Consider the following 20529-nt stretch of genomic DNA (forward strand, 5'->3'; position numbering starts at 1 on the left):
TGATTTTTGGATTATTTTGAGTCTTTGTATTTTGTTTATTATGAAATGCGTTATTACTTGCGAGAGGAGCAATCGCCTTAATTAAAACGACACGTCTTTATTAGGCACACCAATGTCGGCGGTTCAGTGAGTGTGCTTTGGCTTTTGAAAATATATATAATATTTTGAAAACTATTCGAAGGTTTTTCCTCTCCCTCTCTAGTGCAATTGGTCATTTTTAGAGTAAAGTGAAGCAGTTTTCTGCATTTGAGTCACTTTTTCTTCAAGCGCAATTGTTTTGAGAGCTAAAACTGTCAAGAAGCTAAGTCAATGCTTTCAGCTCTCAAGGCTCACGTTTGACTTTTCCCCAACATTTAAATGCGACTCTACTGCAGGAAGTGAGTGCATGCCGCACCTTGGGTCAGGCGTCTCCCCCAGGATCTCCTCCAAGTTGTCCAGGAACTGCACAAAGCTGGACAGGCCCTTGACGTGTTTCCTCAGCGGGTCCGACTCAGCCGGAGCGTAGCCCTTCCCGCCGAGTTGGATGGCTCTCACGAAAGACGTCAGTGCCTGCCGATGCGAGGAGAGCACCTCCAGTCAAAGCAGTCGTGCTCGGGTAAAGTTTTCCTATCATTCTTACCAAAAAGAGGGACGTGCTGCTGTTCTGCGCGGCATGTTTAAGATCCGTGAAGGTCTGACGGCCCAGCGAGCGGCTGGGGACGTCCAGCGTGAGCGCCAAGGCCAGGTCGTTCTTGGTGTTGATGAGCAAGCTCAGGTAGGAGCAGAAGACTCTCCTCACTGCCACTTTGACCTGGTTGTGGGCGCAATGAGGTCAAAGTAGTGCTTCTTGAGAGGGTAGAGATGATTAGCAGTACCTGTGAGCTGCAGGGTCGGCTTTTGCTAGATGGTGTCGATGGCATGGACGAGGCAGGGCTATCTCCCGTGTTGCCCGTCAGGAACTCAAATAGCTGGACCTTGGCAAAAGAATCAGGGATTCAGCAGTAGATCCTAAAAGATCCCATCCCCCCCATTAAAAATAGAGCGACACCTCACTTAGCGTCCTGCCCGGGTAGCGTGTTTTTCAGTTAACGTCAAAAATGTACACTACCGGTCAAACATTTTAGGACACCCCAATTTTTGCAGTTATTTAAGTCGTTCAAGTCCAATGAATAGCTTGAAATAGTACACAAAAAAGTGCCAGAGGTTAAAAAACAGGTAAGGTTACCCAAAACTGAAAAATTATGTGTACTTCAGAATTATACAAAAGGCCTGTTTCAGGGACCACAAAATGGATCACCAATTTAAAGCTGTTCTGCAGAAATGGAGGTTGATCAAGCCTTGGTAGTTAGTGGAACTAATTCCTACAGGTGGTCCAAGTTGTGGAGTACTTACTACCTCCTCTGTCTGCATAAAAACTGCTTGCAACACACGGTTTAGGTACATTTTCCAGTTAGCGTACAATACGGTACATCACGTTGTGTTATTAGTATACTGCAGGAGTCCAACTGTGTTCGTAATGTATTTTTACTCACAAATCGTCCTTAGCCTTTAACAAAGAAGCCATCTTGCGCAACTAAAAGGCAACCGGAACCTTCCTTCTCAAAATGTTGGTACTTGAAACTTTGGTGGTGTCGTAGTGTCTTGCTGCCACAGTGTGCCTTTGGGAACAGTCACATCAAGGATGTCATCTTCAATGAAGGTAAAAGTAACCTTAAATGTTCATTTATCCCTTACATTTATCATTTATATGTATTTACATGCCTTTGGAATTGTTTAATTAAAACTATAAAATGTGTTTTGTGTTAACATTTTTGGCTTTCTGTAACAGATTAATTGGATTTACATAATTTCTTATGCAACTAATTGATTCAGTTAGTGTCCGTTTTGGTTAGAGTCGGACCTTCAAGTTATTGACGCTAACCAAGGTTCCACTGTAAATTCGGACGGCCACAAATGGATTTTGCACTACCTGGGACTGTCCGCACTTGGTTTGATGGGAAAGATGTGGCAGGGTTCAATCAGTGTTGCCAACTTAGCAACCCCTCGAGAAAAAAAAAAAAAAAAAAACACGGGACAGCTCTGGTCTTGTGACATTAAAAAAAGAACTCAAAAAGACGTGACCAAAAAGTGTCCATTACAATTACATGTAAATGCATCAGGGCAAATAATGCTAATCAGACAAAGACACCATTATGTCAAACCACCAATAGATTGCAGTCCTGTGGAAACACTGGCACCTCATCAGTGTAAAGCAGTACTCACAGGGCTTACAACCTCCTCAGAGTCCCCTCTCAGCTCTTTGCACCCTGAGAAAATGTCGACCAGATCCACCGTGTTGGTGCGCTTCAGGAAGCCTTCGTAGGCCTCCAGGATGAGATCATAGTTCTCCAAGCGGGCGGCCCCGGGGGGCTGCAGGTGAAGTTTATGCAGCAGTAAGTGTTTCCACACCATCAGGACGTCGCTGAGAGCCACCTTGAACTCTCCACTTTTCTGTCATGGGAAGAAGAGAAAACAGAGAGCAGTCGTCTGGAATCAATCCGGCTACTTTTCATTCCGGCCCTCAAACGCCAGAATTGTGTGGTAATGTCATCAGTTCTGAGCGCGATGACAGTCAGCTTGACGCTTGCAGTCATGACAATTTGCAGAGAGGGCTACTTACATCGCCTTTCGTTGCATATGCGGTTTAAGATTCAATCGGTTCAATCACCTGTTTGCTGACGTCAGCCATGGCCAGCTGCAGCACCAGCAGCATGGCATCAGCGCCGTGAACTGTGGTCCTCTCGGACTGCTGCAGCTGAGGACACTCTTGTCTGAAAGTCTTTACCATTTGTGTCAAAGCGTGGCCTAACGCCTGCATTGTTCCCTGAAACAGATATAATGTATTAACAACACAAAAATTTTAATAACATATCCTGTATTAATGAACCTGTCCCCAATATTACACTCGGTATCGATACAATGGCTAGTTTGACCAATGCACCCACCCCCTATATAACACTCAAAGCCTACATTTTAAGCAAAAGTCAACCAGCTAATCAAATTCATAGACAGAGTAAATGTTTATAAAATGCCACGAACCTGCAGTTTTATTCGTAATTCCCCCCCAAACGCCTCCGACGGGCTCGAATAGCGCCGCAGCTGTTTTGAATTTTTAAATTGCTAAAAACGTCACCATGTACTAACCAATCAAGTTGTAGAAGACTGAAGCCTGTTTTATTAAACAAAAATCCGGACTAACACGTATATACTGAGACATTATCATCTTTAAAAACACACTAAACATAATTTAATTATTATTACAAACAAAACATTTGTTTTAGAATATGTTTCAATGAAGTCGTCACTAATGTGCTCCCCCTCAAGTTCCACTCGTATTGGTACGTTCCGAGTCGAACCCGGAAGAAGGTCGACTAAATCCTGAAACCGCGCCGCTTTTGACTCGGCGGAATATTAAACACTAAGGTGACTTCAGTCTGTATCTTATTTTCAGTCTTTACTCTTATATCAAGCCTAAAAAAGAGTACTTTAGCTCAAGAGTGAATATTTAGCTCTGAGACGAAACGCTAAAACAAGAGCGTGAGAGGTGTTGCTGTTGTTGCTGTAGAATGCCATCTAGCTACATTGTAGTAACTTTGGCTACCGTGTTGACTGTATAGCATGTTCGAGAAACTTCTGTTGGCAACTACAGACGTCATTTAAGTCTCATTTGACAGGCGCGGATTTAGAGGGGTGTGTGTGTGGTGGTGGTGGTGGTGGTGGTGGGGGGGGGTTGCCTGATTCTGATGTATGTCCATAGGGACATGCATCTGACATGCATCTGAATTATGGGCGCGTGGTGGACGCATATGCCAGAATGCAACCGAGACGCATGCTATTCCTGATCCCATTGTCAGGCTGATAATTTACATTGGACATTGAACGTGTGCTGTACATGGCTATTCAGGTGGAGGTGCAAAATAAAGGTTCTGGCATCATGACTATAAGGAAAACTGTTGTCTATTCTCAATGAAAATTAACCACAAAAGCGATCCCCAGTGACATAAAATTATACTCAAATCCTCGGAATTTACAGCTGCTTCAAATTGGAAAATATTTCAGGAAATTGAGCTAAAATGGGTTTCTCCTAGTACCGGTAATTTTATAAATAGAATGTTTTGGCTTAAATGATATATTCCAAGGATAAAAATAACAACAAACTCTTGAAATTAAGGACATAAAATTGGCCTCAGATATCACCAGATTGCAGGAAATGAGGCCTAATTTTAAAAAATATTCTGGGGGAGGGCCCCTGTACCCCCCGCTCCATTTCCAGCGCCTCGGCTTACGGGCTCGGCCACACCCCCCCCCATCCGCCCCTGATTGTAGGTTTATTTTGTGGTTGTGGTGACTGCATTATACCAAGAGCTGTTTCAAATAATGTGTACACACATTTTAGCCACACAACATGAGAAGAAGTGAGTTATATACTCTTCGTAAACGCACAGCTCTTCTATAGGGTTTGATTACTTTATGGAATATTCTAGAGTACCTATTAAAGTGACTCGTGAGAGTATCAAGCAATGTGAGCGTATACTGATTTTGATTTTATGTAGTGTGTTGCATATGATTGTTGCCCAACTGTGATGCACATACTGTAGGCCTATATATTTTTTTGGAAATATCTTCCACAGGCTGTGATTTAAGATGGACGGCACCAGGACACTCGGCATGCCGGACGATGCCAGCCGAGGTCCGAGCTACACAGTTCCTTGTGACGACTACGTCCACGTGGTGGAGTTCAGTCCCTTCGCTTCGGGGACACCCGCCTCTCTGCTGGCATATGGTGGGAACCAATATGTGGTGGTGGGCACCTGCGTTTTCCAGGTGAGGCATGCCTCATTTCACGTCCTTCTCTTAGTACTCCCCAAATACATTTCTGTGACCACAGGAGGAGGATATGGAAGTGGAAGGAGTCGAATTCAATGTTCTCCGTGCGTTTCACCACGAATTGCGCGTGGATGCTCTTGCCTGGAGCCCCGAGTCCCATCTGGACAGGATTCCGACTATCAGGTGCAACTTCTCTGACTTCTCAATGCTTAATCCACTTTAAGAAAGCTTCTGACAGAGACAGGAGTTGAGATTGATGCCATTCGTGTGTCTTGTCTTGTGTTCCATGTCATTCTTGTTATGTAAGAGCTCAAAAACGGTGCCAGACTTCACACTGCGCAAACATTCTCATCTGCAGGATAATTATTAATTCTTAATTCTGTCCAGGACAAGCAGCAGCTGTGTCTCGCTCGCTGTCACTGTAGCTGCCAGATAGTCAGCCAAGTCCGTTTCATAAGGGAAGCGAGCCTAACTAGATTGTTAGAAAGCACCACTTTCGCCTCTCCTAATTGTAGAGGTGGTTCAAAGGGTCCCGTGTTCCGTCTCGGAGGTGTCGAGGCGTGATTGCGTAATTGAAGGAGAAAGGCAAAGCAATAGCTCCTGGCCTGTTGCTCTCCACACCGCAGACTCCCACCGCCAAGCGCTGTGACGTGCGCACATGTTATTGTGCTGATGACCCGCCACTCGGGTTCCATCCCTGTTTGCGGTGCGCACGTAAGCTGCGCCTTCCAGGAAATGTCTCTTGCTGGCTCGCGTCAGGCGCTGGCCCACGGAGAGTGTGAGAGATGAGGGGGGGTTGGAGGCAGGAGGGTGACTGAGTAGCGAGCGAGCCGCCATCCAGCACAGCAGCTTGAACATTAAACATGGCTGAAAACACAAAGAGGGAAGACACATGACTCATTTTGTTTTCATGAAGAATACGCACATGGTCCAGTAGTTCTGTTTTTACCAAAACTGTCTTTGGAAAGGCAGAATAACGCTAAATGGCACATCAATTTTATTTTATTCTCAATTCTATGGTAACGCTTCCCCCTCCTTCGTCCGAGACTGATGCGTGTCACTGCTGAGTGGTGCTCTCCGTGTAATAGCAACCTTTATTTGAGCACGACCGATTGTTTGACATTAATCACTTTGCTTTGACACTGGCCTTAATAACGTGCATAATGTGCTCCATTCTTCACCGTGTAGGCTTGGAGGGTCCGCGCTAATATCATGTAATCTTCTCCGGCTGTAGTTTGCGGTGACATCTTGCCAAATCGCGCTGCTGCAAACGTGTGAGCTGCCGTCTGTGTATTCTGCTGATGTGTGTGTGTGTGTTTTCCTTGTCACGAATGAGTCAGTGTAATTGTGCGAATAATACGCAGCGCCTGATTAGAGGGAAGTCCTCGAGCCCGAGCAGGAGTTCTTGTTTTTCTCTGTGTTTACATTAGCGTGCAATTAGAATCTACCAGGCAGGGTTCTGCTGACCGCAGTCCAATTTTCTGCCACACGCACTGACGCCTTCTTCGCACACTGAGTTTAGAGTGACATGCCTGCTGCCGTGTTTTTCTTTTTCATGTTCTTTCTTTGTTTTCTCACCTTCCCTCGCCTGTCTTTGCAGATTTTGCACAGCCGCAGCCGACAGAAAGCTGCGCCTGTTGACGTCGGATCTTCAGGATCGCCATGAGGTCAAGGTAGTGCAGCATCTGTGGCTACAATTAACACGCTATAAAACATTTGGTGCCTGCCAATGGGATACCAACACGGGTGCTGTACAGTATTGTTGCAGTGTTTCCCACAGGCCGGCAATTTATATGTGGCGGTGGGTTGCGGGGTGCTAGATTACTAGGTGACGTCATCCTTTCAGCTGCATAATTGGCCATGATGCAAAACTTAGTGTTTGTGTGAGGACAGGTAAAATGGAGCCTTTTGGTTTGTGTCACAAGAAATTTGCAACAAGAACAAGTTATTGATTTGCGGGGGTTGGTTTCATTTTGCACAGTGGTAGATGCGCATGCATGCGCCTTATAACAAGCACGGGCGATGAAGAAAACATTCATCAGTTTTTCCTGGGCTCCATGTAAGTGTGCGCTGATTTTAATGATAATGTACACGTCGTTGTGCAAGTAATATCTCATTATATCGTAGCGCCAAGGGACATTGCCAGTGGAGTACCCGACACTCCTTCCTTTGTGTGCAAAGTCACCTGTTACGTGTTGTGTTTTTGCTTTCGTTCTGCACGACAACCATCTGTCCGTTTGCTCTGTTTTATCGAGCGAGTTGTTGGCCAGTACATTAAGCAAGCTGAAGTCCCTCTGGCCATGCAGAGTTACGATCCCACCTACAGGACAGAGTTGTAACGACAAGGCAATTTTAGGAGGTATTGCATGAGAATGCTGAAGGTGAACTGAAATGTAGAATGACTGTTGAAATATCCTAGTGTTAGGAATGGAATATTTTCCCTTTGATTTCAACAAGCCTTCAACATGTCTTGTTCAAAGCAGAGGGAAAATGTTAAGTTCAGAATGGAATATTTTTTTTCTCTGCTTTGAACAAGACATGTTGAAGGCTTGTTGATAGCAAAGGGCAAATATTCCATTCCTAACACTAGAAATGTGTTGAAATCTGTTCTCACTGAGGATTGAACCAGCAACCATCAGTTCAGGAGAAGACCACTCTACGACCTGAGCCATGCCACCATGCACAGAATAAGCACACTGTTGCGCGTAATGTTAAATGTAACATTAATTTCCACCAAAAGGGACATCGAAATTGTCCATTCATTTTCAATGGGAAAAATGTTACAGAAAATACTGAATTATGGAAAATATGGGAATTTTTTAAAAAATCATGATAGCCTACATGTCCTGAATGAGCTGAACATTTTGACATTGGTATGGTTTGAAGCGGTTGAGTTAGCGGACAAACATTGTCAGATTTTGAAATGTTGCAATGTCAAAATGGAGAATGATTGTTGAAATGTATAAATATGTTGAACCACCGGCAACCATTAGGTTTGGAGACAACCACTCTACGATCATGTCGCCCTGTAGAACAAGTGGAACGCTACATTAATGGAAAATGTAAAACTACTTTCCACAAGTAGGGGGTGCCAAATAACGTGCACATTCATTTTCAAATGGCAAAATATGAAATTTACAGTCAATGTAGGAATTTTTTGAAAAGTCCTGATAGCCAATGCGTGGCAGTTCAAAATTAATTGTGGCGGCTCGCCACCAATAAATGAATGTATGGGAAACACTGCGTTGTATTTTCAAGTGCTGGTATAGTAAAAAATTGTTTTCTTGTTTCCCAGGTGATGGGGGGCCACAGCAGCTACATTAACCATTTGGTGTTTGAGCCCACTGAAGGGAAGCAAATTGCTTCCGTCAGCGATGACCACACTTGCAGGTTCACATTGTTTTTGTTTTTTTCATTATTGTTTCCATGTACAATCTGTGTGTTATGCTGCCGGCTTCTGGTTTGGAGTTCTGTTCTCTGTTATGGGTTCAGAAAGTCCCGGCCGTGTTTCCACAGTGAAACATGATGCTAAGCACAACATGCTCTGCTGCGACTGTGCGTAAGTGCTGAGCTGTTGGGCTAATTGCTTAAATATGGACATCCAATTAGCCGCAGAAGGTTTTTGCCTCTCTTAACAGCCCCCCACACACACACACACACACACCCACACACCCCCCCACACACACACACACACACACACACACACACCCTCTCTGAATGTTCCTATTCCATTCATGCTAGTTTGGAAAATGTGTGCAAGGAGCAGCAAGGTTCACCTCTGGGACACGCCCCTGGAGAGGGCCCCTCAGCAGGCTTGTTTAGGTTCATGTTTCCATTCACTGTCATTGCAGAAGCAGCAGCACATGAAATTGTGGAGGATTTAGCAACTAGCGTATTCTCTCTAATGAAGTCTGTATTGTGTTTTTGTTAGTCCATGATCTCATATTTTGCTGCTTTTTTATCAGCGCTTGCGTGGTCTTACTCAGGGCCCTGGTCCGGCACATTGGGCTCTCCTCGCTCCTGTGAGCGGCCAGAGAAAACAGCATTGCGCTCCATCTGCTGAAAGATTGAAACGCCGTCATGTTGAGAAAATACGGAGCGCCGGAGGAAGACCGAGGCGGAACAAAGGATAGATCAAGTTAACGGGAGAGGAGCTTCCAGTCAGCCCACACAAATGGGCGAGTGTGAGAGAGAGAGAGAGAGAGGGAGAAGCGGTGGTGAAAAAGAAAAGAAAAAAGGGTGGGGAGGGGGACGTGTAAACTCATGTAAAGGCTCATGACCTCTCCATCACTCTGTTTGCGTTGGCACCGCTGCCTATACTATAAGTTTGCTTAGCTTTGTCATCACTGTCCCTTGCAGTTATGGGAACTCGCCGGCCGCCAAAACACGCAACCCGACGCCGCCGACTCCCTTGTCCTTGGGGCAGATTTACACTCGTAGCCCAAACACCCCCAAATGTGTCACCTGTAGAGCAAAAGTGCAAACTACAATCTCCGAAGGGCTTGTTGGGTCGACTGGGTTCATTAACAGCTCACATGCACCTGCTGCTGCTGCTTCATGCAAATTACCTTAGTAATTATAGTTTCTTGTTACTTCGCCCAAAAAGTAATTTGATTAGTAATGGAATTACTCCTTCACAAATGCGACTAATCCTGTGAGATCTTGTTTGGACTGTAAGCCGGTTGGTGCAATTCCAAGCAAAACATGTTGTAGGCATCTTCCCCGTTCTCTCTTGCCACATCCAATATGGAGGTGACCTTGACGTGTGATTCATCGCTCAATGCAGCGTCGACGTCACCCACGACACTCGCACATGCACAACCACCTACCAGTCCACCTACCCGATTCACTAAACCCGTGAGTCCAGCCGACTCATAAAACCCACGTCCCACAGCCCACATTAGGTTCACGATTCACTTGTTGGCACCCTCATACCGGTGTTGGCGAGTGTGTCTAGTGAGTCTTGGTTCGCAAGTTCGCGAATTCTTTGAGTGCTGGGCTTGGCGTTAGCCGTTTTCCCTTTTTAATTTAGCTGGCAGCAGCAGGGTAAGTCACCAAGTTAACATAGACAAATACCCGCAAGTCTCGGTTGAGTAAAAAAACTTGCAACTTTTGAACGACTCAGTCGATACTCGATCATTTCTTTTTCATATTTATATAATATGCCCAGGTGTGTAGCTGTGCCGTTCTCTGTCTACACTCTTAATAATCTATTTGCTAATTTCTCTTGGAGATTATTAAAGTATCTATCTAATATAATCTAAGTTCTTGTTCCTAGCTGGTTATTCTCCGTTGTAACACAGTTCCAGCCAGATATTGTGTACCAAGGGATTATTATATTGATTTGTCGCTACTTTACATTCAAGCTATCTTAGCGGTCAGCTGGAGATACCAGATGGATCGTATTTCTCTGTAGGTGGTATCGGCTAATTCTGATACATGAATTACCGGTACGCCTGTATTGGCACCCGATACCGAAAATGGATTAGATCGTCCCGATATCTACTTTTAAGTGAATGATAACTGATTTCCAGTTGCATATTGCTTGTGTCTTATACAGTCGTTCATTGGTTTCTGTTATAATGCGCTCCAAAATGTCCAAAGCAGACAAAAACTGAAGAAATTTTTCCCTTAAGGAAAACATGTAAATCCAATTAATCCGTTCCAGGCCCACAAAAACATTAACAATACATACATTTGATTGAGTATAATTGTAGTTTTACATGCAGGAAACAATGTGAAATGAGGAGTGGATGGAACTTATTGTTGAAAATTTTGGTGCACGTTTTCGACAAAAAACGAATCATATGAAAAGTGGAGAGCACGAAAACCCGCATTGGCCGCCGCACAACAACACATCACGTTTAATGCCAGTAGTGGCATTGTAACGTTTGAGATTTAAAATTTAAGAGTACGTTTAAGATTACCGGAACGCTGGTGGGATACATTTTGGTAGTCTGTGAGCATGCATTTCTGCTAGCCAGTGCTTCTCTATCCACTATAGTAGATATGACCTCAGATGTCCTTTTGAGCTTCCTGAGTGACACAGCGTTCAGCAGGTCAGCGGTGTCATATGTCTTCTTTTTCCTTTTTTTTTTTTTTTTTTTTTTTTTTTTTTGGAACGTTGTTCGGCAAGGCTCTTGTTTTTTCGGGGAGCCGGTGTTCCCTGTTTGAAAGCTAGCGCGGCCCACCGCAGTTTGGCGTCGGTGGAGTAGCGTGCAACTGAGCTGGTCTTGGCAAGCGCTCTGAAAAAATAAGGTAGAGTCATTGTTTTGCTGCTGTGGTGCGTGTGGGGGTGCTGGGAATATTCTTTTATTCCACAATGGAGGCTCCAAGCGGGAAAAGGCTGAGTGTTAACTGAGGCCTCTGTCTGAAATGGGCCATCTAGGTACCATGTGGAGCGGCCTGAACTTCTTTACCTTCCCTTCCCTTGCAGTTCTTGTACCCTTCGCAACCCCCGTGCCCTCATCGCTACCTTTTCTTCCCATTCAGGGATCATTGGAAGGTGGTTAACCATAGATCTAGGTCTCAGGAACCACAGCTGCCTCCGTCCAAGTCCTTCATTACATCCATGTGCACGTTCACAGCTGCTTTTGCTATCACATGTCTCCTTGAGTTATTGAATCAACTGCACCGGCTCGGACGTCCGCCTCAAATGACTTTTGACCATTCAAGTGGAGTCCTTCAGACTTTTTGACTCTCTGCGCAAGATGAATGGCAGCAGGGCCGCCCACAGCGAAACATTTGCACTATTGACGGGGAAGCGTGACGCCAGGATGATACAGTATTTCCTTCTCTGCTCCCGCTATCAAAGCAACATAAGGAGGAGGCTCCCAATTTCCTCCGGTTAGCGAGAGTAGGGATTGACATGCAAGTTTCACTTCCTGGATCGGAACGCTTAACAAGCCTTTTGTTTTGGATGGCAGAATATACTACAGAAGTGGTGATTTTCCACAACGAACTGTTGAATTATATCAAACAAGTGTAAACAAAAGGAAAAAGTGGAATACAGTTTATCGCAATTGATTCTAGTGAATTTCTGCGACGTTTGAATCCTGATTTATGAATTTAATATTTTTGTAATTAGAGCATAGAGAACCTGTTTACAACCTTCTAAATAAACTTTTAACATTATTAGAGCCCTCTAGACATTAAATAGCACCCCTATAATCACCTTTACGCTCCTATTACCCAATATGGTAGACACAATAAGACATAAATAATTGTGTGTGTTGGTGTAAATCTGGTGAGAGGCGGACAGGAAGTAAGTGACTTTTAGGGTTGAGCGTTGAGTTTAGGCTTGGTGTAGGGACTTTTATTAGGGGTGTCCCAATACAACTTTTACACTTCCAATACGGTAGAGATCGGCACGAATCATACACACTTTTATTATTGTGTAGTGTGGAATGTTGGAAAAGGCTTGATCAAGTGATATTGCTCACACAGAGAACAGTAGTCAGCAACAGTAGATATGAGAAAAAAACGACCCATTTACATCTTTATGCATTTGGTGTATAGTTAATCCATAATGTAGTGGCAGCTCGGCATAATATAGCGAGATTCAAGATGCTCAATGAAGCGTTTAAACCAGACATTACTCATCGCCAACAGGGGCTGGCTCTTTTCTGTTATAGCAAATGACTTTATGCCGTCCCGTGGGAGTCTCTTGTGCAAAGCCGCCGGGAAACTTGCGCATGCCAAGGTTTGCACTCAGCTGCAATGTCTTTTTGGGACTTGAACTAGTGGTGTGTGGACCGATACTAAAATGTTAATACCCATGATACTAGATCTTAATTTGCAAATCAAAATATCGATACTTTAGTAATTTGAGGTAATGTATATCATCAATAGGAACACAATGTTTAATTCTTATAGTACTTCCTAATAATGAAGTCTTTATTTTAATAGTTTATTATTTTACTTATTTTCTATCGATTAAAACACATTTTCGCATATGTTGTATGATTTTAAAAATTAAAATCATATCTAAAAATAAAAAATGTTCTAATTTAAAAATTGCGCTGTCTTGTATTCTTTTTTTTCTATGAGCAATGCTATGGTTTGAAATATGCTAAGTATTGGTATCAGACGGAATCAGTATCAGATGGAATTTTACTCTGTATCGGATCGGAAAGGAAATGAGTGCTATCACACATCACTCACTTTAATCCAAAATACTGCCACGCGGCCGACATCAAGCCTACTTCTTGCTACGTTGTTAACACGTGAGCACATGCTGTGATTGTGATCACGTGGACTATGCAGCCACCGCTGAAAATAGACGTTCTGGGGTGGAGTCTAAAATCGACTGCTTCTATCGGGGTGCCGATATCAGAGGTTTTAGCTGCAGGCCGATATAAGCTCATGTTGTGGTGTAAAAAAGTGTGGGTTTTTTTTGCATATTTGTCACACTTAAATGTTTCAGTTCATCAAACAGCAAAATTAAATATTAGTCAATGACAACACAGCTGAACACAAAATGCAGTTTATAACTAAAACTTTATTATTAACAGAGAAAAAAATCCATATCCTAACAGATTAATTGAGATCTATCAGTCTAGAAAAGGTTATGAAGCCATTTCTAAAGCTTTGGGATTCCAGCGAACCACAGTGAGAGCCATTATCCACAATGGCCAAAACATGGAATAGTGGTGAACCTTCCCAGGAGTGGCCGACCAAGCAAAATGACCCCAAGAGCGCAGCGACGACTCATCCAAGAGGTCACAAAAGACCCCACAACAACATCCAAAGAACTGCAGGCCTCACTTGCCTCAGTTAAGGTCAGTGTTCATGACTCCACCATAAGAAAGACACTGGGAAAAAGCGGCCTGCATGGCAGAGTTCCAAGACAAAAATCACTGCTGAACAAAAAGAACATTAAGGCTCGTCTCAATTTTGCCAGAAAACATCTTGATGATCCCCAAGACTTTTGGGAAAATACTCTGTGGTCTGACGAGACAAAAGTTGAACTTTTTGGAAGGTGTGTGTCCCATTACATATGATGTACAAGTGACAGGACTTTGGAGTGGCCTAGTCAAAAGTCCTGACCTGAACCTTATTGAGATGCTGTGGCATAACCTTAAAAAAGGCACTGCTGGAAAACCTTCCGATGTGGCTGAATGACAACAATTCTGCAAAGATGAGTGGGCCAAAATTCCTCCACAGCGCTGGAAGAGACTCATTGCAAGTTATCACAAACACTTGATTGCAGTTGTCGCTGCTAAGGGGGGCCCAACCAGTTATTAGCTTTAGGGGGCAATCACTTTTTCACACAGGACCAAGTAGGTTTGGATTTTTTTTTTTTTCCCTTAATAATAAAACGTTTCATTTAAAAATAGGATTTTGTGTTCAGTTATGTTGTCCTTGAATAATATTTAAATTTGTTTGATGATCTGAAACATTTAAGTGTGACAAACATGCAAAAAAATAACAAATCAGGAAGGGTGCAAACACTTTTTCACACCCCTCATTTTTATGTGGGATTATTGTACCTGTTGTGAGATAATTCAAACCTGTTGGAGCCACGATCAAGTCTGGTGCTTGTGTGTATCACCGAACATTACCGTAAAATGACTAACACCTAGTGACCGGTGTAGAATACTACAAATGATCACAACATCTTTGACTGTCTCTTCTGAATGCCTTATAGTTGTGTTTTACCTCATTTAGCTTGAAAATGCTTAATTTAGGCTCTAACATTTGCTTAAATATGCATATTTCTGACAAATACTAGGCTGAATTCAAGCACAAAACTGCATGATTTATTAATTAACATATTTTTGAAAAACGGTGTGAAATTCCCGGGGCAAAGTGGCGAGGCATGACGATACTGACGCTCAGAGCCAAACAGTCGTGTCAATTGTAATAAAAATGAGCTCATGATGTTCGTGGAAATGTAATTCAACATTTGAGGAACCTGTCCCCATCACTTTGCACCACTTTATGTTCCTGGCCTGCACGTGCTGCTCGTGTTGCATTTTGTTGGGGGGTGGGGGGTCAACATGGGAAGCAGCGCCAGCTTTCCATAATAGTGATTGTCTTTTTCCTACTGTAAAATGGAGTTGTTCCGCAGCAAAGCCATCAAGCGGATACCGAGGCTCCTAATCACTTTCTCTGCTTCCACGTGTCGCCAGCAGCATAAAATGGAATCACCCGTGTCCAGAATGGTTAATTTTGAAGTAGGGAATGCATTTCCTACTGTAAACTCCAATTGTAAACTCGAACTTTACTCAGACAAAGGAGTACAAGCACACATTGAATGTGAACATATTTCACATTTGTGTTTCTTCAGGGTGTGGGACCTGGACGGAAGTGAGACAGCCACGTTCAGACTTCGCTCTCCTGGCATTAGCGTATGCTGGCACCCGGAGGAAGTCTTCAAGGCAGGCCCTCGATTAAAAACAGCACAAGTAGAATAAGTGGCGGGTTCAGTGCAGACTTTTCTCCTCAGTTGATGGTGGCAGAGAAGAAGGGCACCATTCGCTTCTATGACCTGGTGACGCAGCAGGCCATCCTGTCTCTGGACTCTGGCCAGTCGCCGCTCACCTCCGCCGACTGGTGCCTCACCAACACCATTAAAGTGGGCGCAGTGGCATGCAACGACTGGCTCATCTGGGACATCACGCGCTCCAGGTGCCACCCACCTTGAGCCGTGCTGCTGCTCGTCGAAAATGCTGATTAACAGAGTTGTGTTTTCACTCTTTGCAGCTACCCGCAAGAGAAAAGGCCGGCCCACAGAGATAAAGCACAGCAGTTCAAGTAAGAAACATTTGCCTAAAAGTATAAGCACGGCAAAGCTTTTTATCCGCTCATAAAATAGTTGGCAGGTAGACACGACTTAACTCAGCAGCTTGCCAATGTTACAATCTACATGCGCGCTCCACCTGCTTTTCACTCAACCAACACGTCCTCAGAGACGCCTGTGCTTTAAACATACCAAAAGCAGCACCTCTCGCATAAGTAAGGCTGTTAAAAAGTATGTTTCCCCTGGGGCTCAATTGTTATGATATTTGCACAGCTGATTATGTCTCGTCCAGGGAAGCGACGTAGCAGGAGTCTGCTTTTTAAACACCAGAAAGGGAGTCATAATAGTGTCTGTTGATGTGCTGGATTTAGTGTGTCTGATGCAGTGGGATGAAAGTATGGACAAAAGTATGTAGACAGACATCTGAATGAATCTGTTCTTTCATTCAAGTTATATATAGTGTACTTCAAGAAAAAACTGCATCTCAGCTTTGTGATACACTGTAGGTGAAAAAGCATATTATTAGTATCAACTTTGCTCTTTACTCATTTTTTTTCTATTTTTACAGTTTTTTAAATTTCCAAATATTTCAACTGTCTTCTTAAATAATCTTTGTAAATTTTCTTCTTGTAATATTGTGACTATGTGACTCCCATAATAATTTGACTTTTTTCCAATGTTATAACTTCTTCACCAACCTGATTTTCCAAAATTTTGTTTTGTGTGTTTCACATATTATGACTTAAAAAAAAAATTATATTTCAACTTTATGCTACAAAAATGACGACGTTGTTCCTCATAATATTACGACATTGTTCTCGTAAAAGTACAACTTGTTCTTGTTAGATTTCAACTCATTTAATCCCAGCCACTTTCAAAAGACAACCCCTTCAGTACCGGCTATTTTAGTCTATTTTGACCGATCTTTCAAGGCACACAGAATATTGTGTTCTGTGGCTATATAAACATGAAACCTACCAAAAGAAAGATTTGACTCCCGTCTTTCATCAGAAAAAAAAAGTTTGTTTCTACCTTTTTCCGTTCTTTAGTAATCAGTAGTAGAACATAGGTAAGAAAATCAGTTCCCGACTAGAAAAGGGAGAAAACTTTTTGTTAAAAGGTAAATACATTTCAAGCATAACTTTCACTTTGACACAAATAGCTTTTGCTTTTGTGACAGCTCAAATATCTAAACTGAACTTTTTTTTTTTTTATCAAAATAATTGATCTACAAATATGACACTGAACTATTTACAATTTTCACATTTGGAAATGAACTATGTGTGTGTATGTGTACGCTCATGTGTGCATGTGCTCAAATTTCCTTACAATGCGTAACCTTCTGCATGCTATACTCCTCCACGCTCTCCTACTTCCTCCTCCCTGTCGTGTGTTTCTTCCGTCCACATGATCTCTGCCGAGCTCTTAGCAAATGCACTTCTGTCACCTACTGGCCGTTTTTATGGCTTAAAATTGCTCTGAAGCCAAATGCATTAGTGGGGAGTTGCGTCATCACCTCTTTTAGCCTCTCGCGCAAAAAAAACCATAAAAGACATATAAATATGTTGTTGGATCGGGCGTTTATAAAAAATGTGTAAAATTACTGTAGAATTTTAAATTTTTGCTGTTTTGTTTTTTTTTACATTTTCAAGTTAAATTATATTTTTAGAATGTGCCGCGGGCCAATAAAAAAACAGCCACAGGTTGCAAATAACCCCAGGGCCGCACTTTGGACTCTGAATTAGGGGGTTGTACCTTTTTTTTAATGAAGTGTGTTTATGCTCATTCTGTTAAAAAAGAGAAAAATATCTTATAGTTTTGGATGTATGGCTATACAGTAGACGCCCCTACAACATAAATAATCCATTCCGAGAACCTTTATGTTATAGGGTTTTTATGTCATATGAAGCGTAAAATAGATGTAACTAGCCTAATCCGTTCCAAGATCTTCCCAAACTCACCCCTTTGGCACTTCAAAATATTCAAAGTCCACCAAATATGGTGGGAAAATATAAGAAAATGTTAGCATAAACATAGTAGAGTAACATTCCAATATAAAATAAGGTAATAAATAAGATTACTGTAAATGAATAAAACTGAAAAACAAAAGCAATCCTACCATTCAGGAGAACGCAACTGGAGAGGAGGAGGAGGAGGAGGAGGACTAGCCTGAGTCAAAACGCGACTCAAAGAGTCTGAGTCATCTGGTCTCACAGACAAACGCACACGCACTACAAGATAATGCTGTGTGCAGAATTTTAATTTGTAACTTAACTTAATTGTTTAAGTTAGTTTCAGGGGGACTACGAGAGTGGAAGGAGGTTGAAGGGACAAGCCTGTCTCTCACAAACTCACGTACGTGCTGTATAACTCAGCCAATGAGATGAGAGCATAGGCGGTGCCCCGATAATCAGCCAATGAGATGAGAGCGGAGGCGGTGCCTCAAATCAGCCAATGAGAGTGTGATGCGTCAGAAGGCGTCACCAAGTGTTGGTCTGAACTTGCACCAACTTGAGGCATTAATAAAGTTGATTGGGAAAAAAAAAAGACTTGCACTGACTTTGACACTTTATGTTATATGGACTTTCTTCTGTAATACGAAGCAAAAACTTTACATAAATTCTTTATGTTCAGTGGAATTTATGTAAAAGGAGGTTTATGTTATGCGAGGTACTACTGTATTTAAATACATCGGATCCCCGTGTGTTTGCAATTCTACATTCCTGACCTCGCAAATTCCCGGATTTCTGATTTTTTTTTTAAATAATTTTGGTGGGGAAAACCCACCTCTTTTTGCTCATTTCATTTGAAAACCCATCTCATTTGTTCTACAGTACACTGGTAAAGCTTGATGTTTATCTAGATTCAAATCAAATAGTCTATCACAAGGAGATTTACATCCGTAATGATTTGTGGGTTATAAATGAATCTAAAATGCTATTGTTTTGCATGTATATTAGTCTGTACGTGTTTACACACGATGCAGTTACATTGTGTTTTTTTTTTGGTGGCACCGTGATTGAATGGAGGCTTTTGGTTTGAACTCCTGCTGGTTTGTGTTAATGTCAAAATAGACATTTTTAGAGGTATCTCATTTAGTGTCGTCCCTTGTTTGTCAATATTAAATTATTAATTATAATAATATCATATTGATATATAAAATATTCCAGCACACTTCAGGGAAATTCACTTATCACGGTTATCACTTATCACTAAATACTGTTTTTAACATAATTAGAGCTCTCTAGACATGAAATAACACCCACATAGTAACTTTTACATTTGTATTACCGAATATAGTAGATTTAATCAGAGAACATAATAAATATTAGACATAAATAAGATAACATAGACTCACATTTAAGGTGTAAACAAAACTGCTCGTGTGTGTCTCAGTAAATGTGTTCTCTAAGGGACCTTAGTGGCGGGACAGATGTTTTGAGGACGGGAAGTGGCATCAGAGGTTGAGAGTTGGGTTTTAGCTTGTCGTGGGTTATGGCCCCAACATAACCTGTGTTATTATATTATTTTTGTGCCTCTTGTGAGATCATTTGAACCTGCACTAAGTGCTTCTCTCATCGAAGTTACTGACACCTAGTGGCAAATGTCGAGTACTACAATCACAATTAGAATATTTCTTCTGCCTGGTATTTGTATTTTAGTTCATTTAGGTAGTTCATTTAGCCATTTTATGCTTGACAATGCTTAATTTAATATAAGCATAATAATAATAATAATAGGCCGTATTCAACCACAAAACAGTGCTAATTTATTAATGAATATTTTAAACAATACTCGTGGTTTATCGCCCTCGGCGGGTGGTCTTTGAATGCAACCTGCTGTACTTGTGTGGCGGCTTGAGTTGCGCATTTGCGTGTCAAAGAGCGCAATTTTGGTTGTTCTGGACCTCTGCGCTCTTAAGATGCTCTTCATATGTGAAATGATCACAGGTAAATATCCCGGTTCCCTTTGCAGTTATTCCTGCAGAATGAATGCTTCTCGTTGTGACGACAGTGTTTTTCCCATCAGGTGGTCTCGAGCCAACGAAAATCTTTTCGCCACTACTGGATGTCCCTGGAAGGTCAACAGTCAGCTGCTCATTCACCATCTTGGCCACCCACAGGTCAGTAAGAAGCCAGGTTAAAGTCTTTTGTGATTGTAGCCTTCTGTGGACTGATGGGGTTTTTTTTCCTCACCCCCAATCTCGCTCGATCTGCTCGCAGCCTGTGACGATCGGCTCAGCCACAGTAGGCTCAGGCCTCAGCTGGCACCGCACGCTCCCGCTGTGCGTGATCGGCGGCGATAGAAAGCTTTGCTTCTGGATGACTGAGATGTAACCACTGTGTGGCGCGTGTTCTTTGCCGTGCTGTTCTTGTAAGCGATCAATAAAATGTGTATTATTACTAGTATATGCAGCGTGTGCGTGGAATTCTGTGAACATGTTGTGGCGCCCCCATTTTCCCCCGTTTTTCCTGACTTGCGTGTCAGCCTCACCTCATTTTTCTTTTGCGAGCAATGATGTGGCAGCTTCTTCGCCAAGGCTCTTAAATCGACGCTTCAGACAACAAAATATCCTTGCACGTCACGTTACAGAGGCTTTATTGCTTGACAAGGCAAATTGTGGATCTCTCCCCTGGGTGTACAGCCTTCTTAAAACGTCCTATATCTGCATGCACCGCGTTTACTTTTCCATCCCTCCCATGTTGTAACTCATGACAATATTCTGCTCCTTCTCAGCCAGTCAAGTGTTTGGCCCTTCCTGGGAATATCATCCTGCTGAGGCGCACTTGTGTGGTTATCGGGACATAACTCATGCTCCACCATTTGGAGGATTCACTGTTAATACCGGCCAAGGGCGCCGCTGTTCAAAGGGAGGCACTTGTGGCAACCCTCCAGTAGTCCACATCGCCATCCATCTTGCCGTCCTTCAACACTCTCTC

The 20529-nt window shown here is 42.7% G+C and overlaps 2 protein-coding genes across 5 annotated transcripts in view; one reads left to right on the top strand and one right to left on the bottom strand.

The window, feature by feature from the left end:
* Nucleotides 1-3423, bottom strand: part of parpbp (PARP1 binding protein) — a 14415-nt gene extending 10992 nt beyond the window's left edge. For 3 of the 4 annotated variants that reach the window (XR_008573867.1, XR_008573868.1, XM_054800810.1), the window contains exons 1-6: nucleotides 3058-3423; nucleotides 2687-2842; nucleotides 2242-2469; nucleotides 855-953; nucleotides 620-790; nucleotides 395-549 (exon numbers count right to left, since the gene is read on the bottom strand). Coding sequence is in view for 2 of the 4 variants with exons in the window: in XM_054800810.1 (XP_054656785.1) it covers nucleotides 395-549; nucleotides 620-790; nucleotides 855-953; nucleotides 2242-2469; nucleotides 2687-2836 (803 nt within the window). In the remaining 2 variants the exon portion in view is untranslated. Of the gene's footprint in view, nucleotides 1-394; nucleotides 550-619; nucleotides 791-854; nucleotides 954-2241; nucleotides 2470-2686; nucleotides 3029-3057 lie in introns of those variants that run through there. The other variant, XM_054800811.1, reaches the window with a different exon arrangement.
* On the top strand, nucleotides 3364-19985 carry nup37 (nucleoporin 37). Its single transcript, XM_054800812.1, has 10 exons — nucleotides 3364-3441; nucleotides 4650-4842; nucleotides 4907-5028; nucleotides 6446-6518; nucleotides 8141-8235; nucleotides 15137-15227; nucleotides 15296-15477; nucleotides 15553-15603; nucleotides 19619-19712; nucleotides 19813-19985. Exons 2-10 carry the CDS (start codon nucleotides 4663-4665, stop codon nucleotides 19924-19926), a joined length of 1002 nt encoding a protein of 333 aa, XP_054656787.1. The 5' UTR covers nucleotides 3364-3441; nucleotides 4650-4662; the 3' UTR covers nucleotides 19927-19985.
* Nucleotides 19986-20529: the final 544 nt, after the last annotated feature.

Source organism: Dunckerocampus dactyliophorus, chromosome 15 (genome assembly GCF_027744805.1).
Source record: "Dunckerocampus dactyliophorus isolate RoL2022-P2 chromosome 15, RoL_Ddac_1.1, whole genome shotgun sequence".
Taxonomy (NCBI): Eukaryota; Metazoa; Chordata; class Actinopteri; order Syngnathiformes; family Syngnathidae; genus Dunckerocampus; species Dunckerocampus dactyliophorus.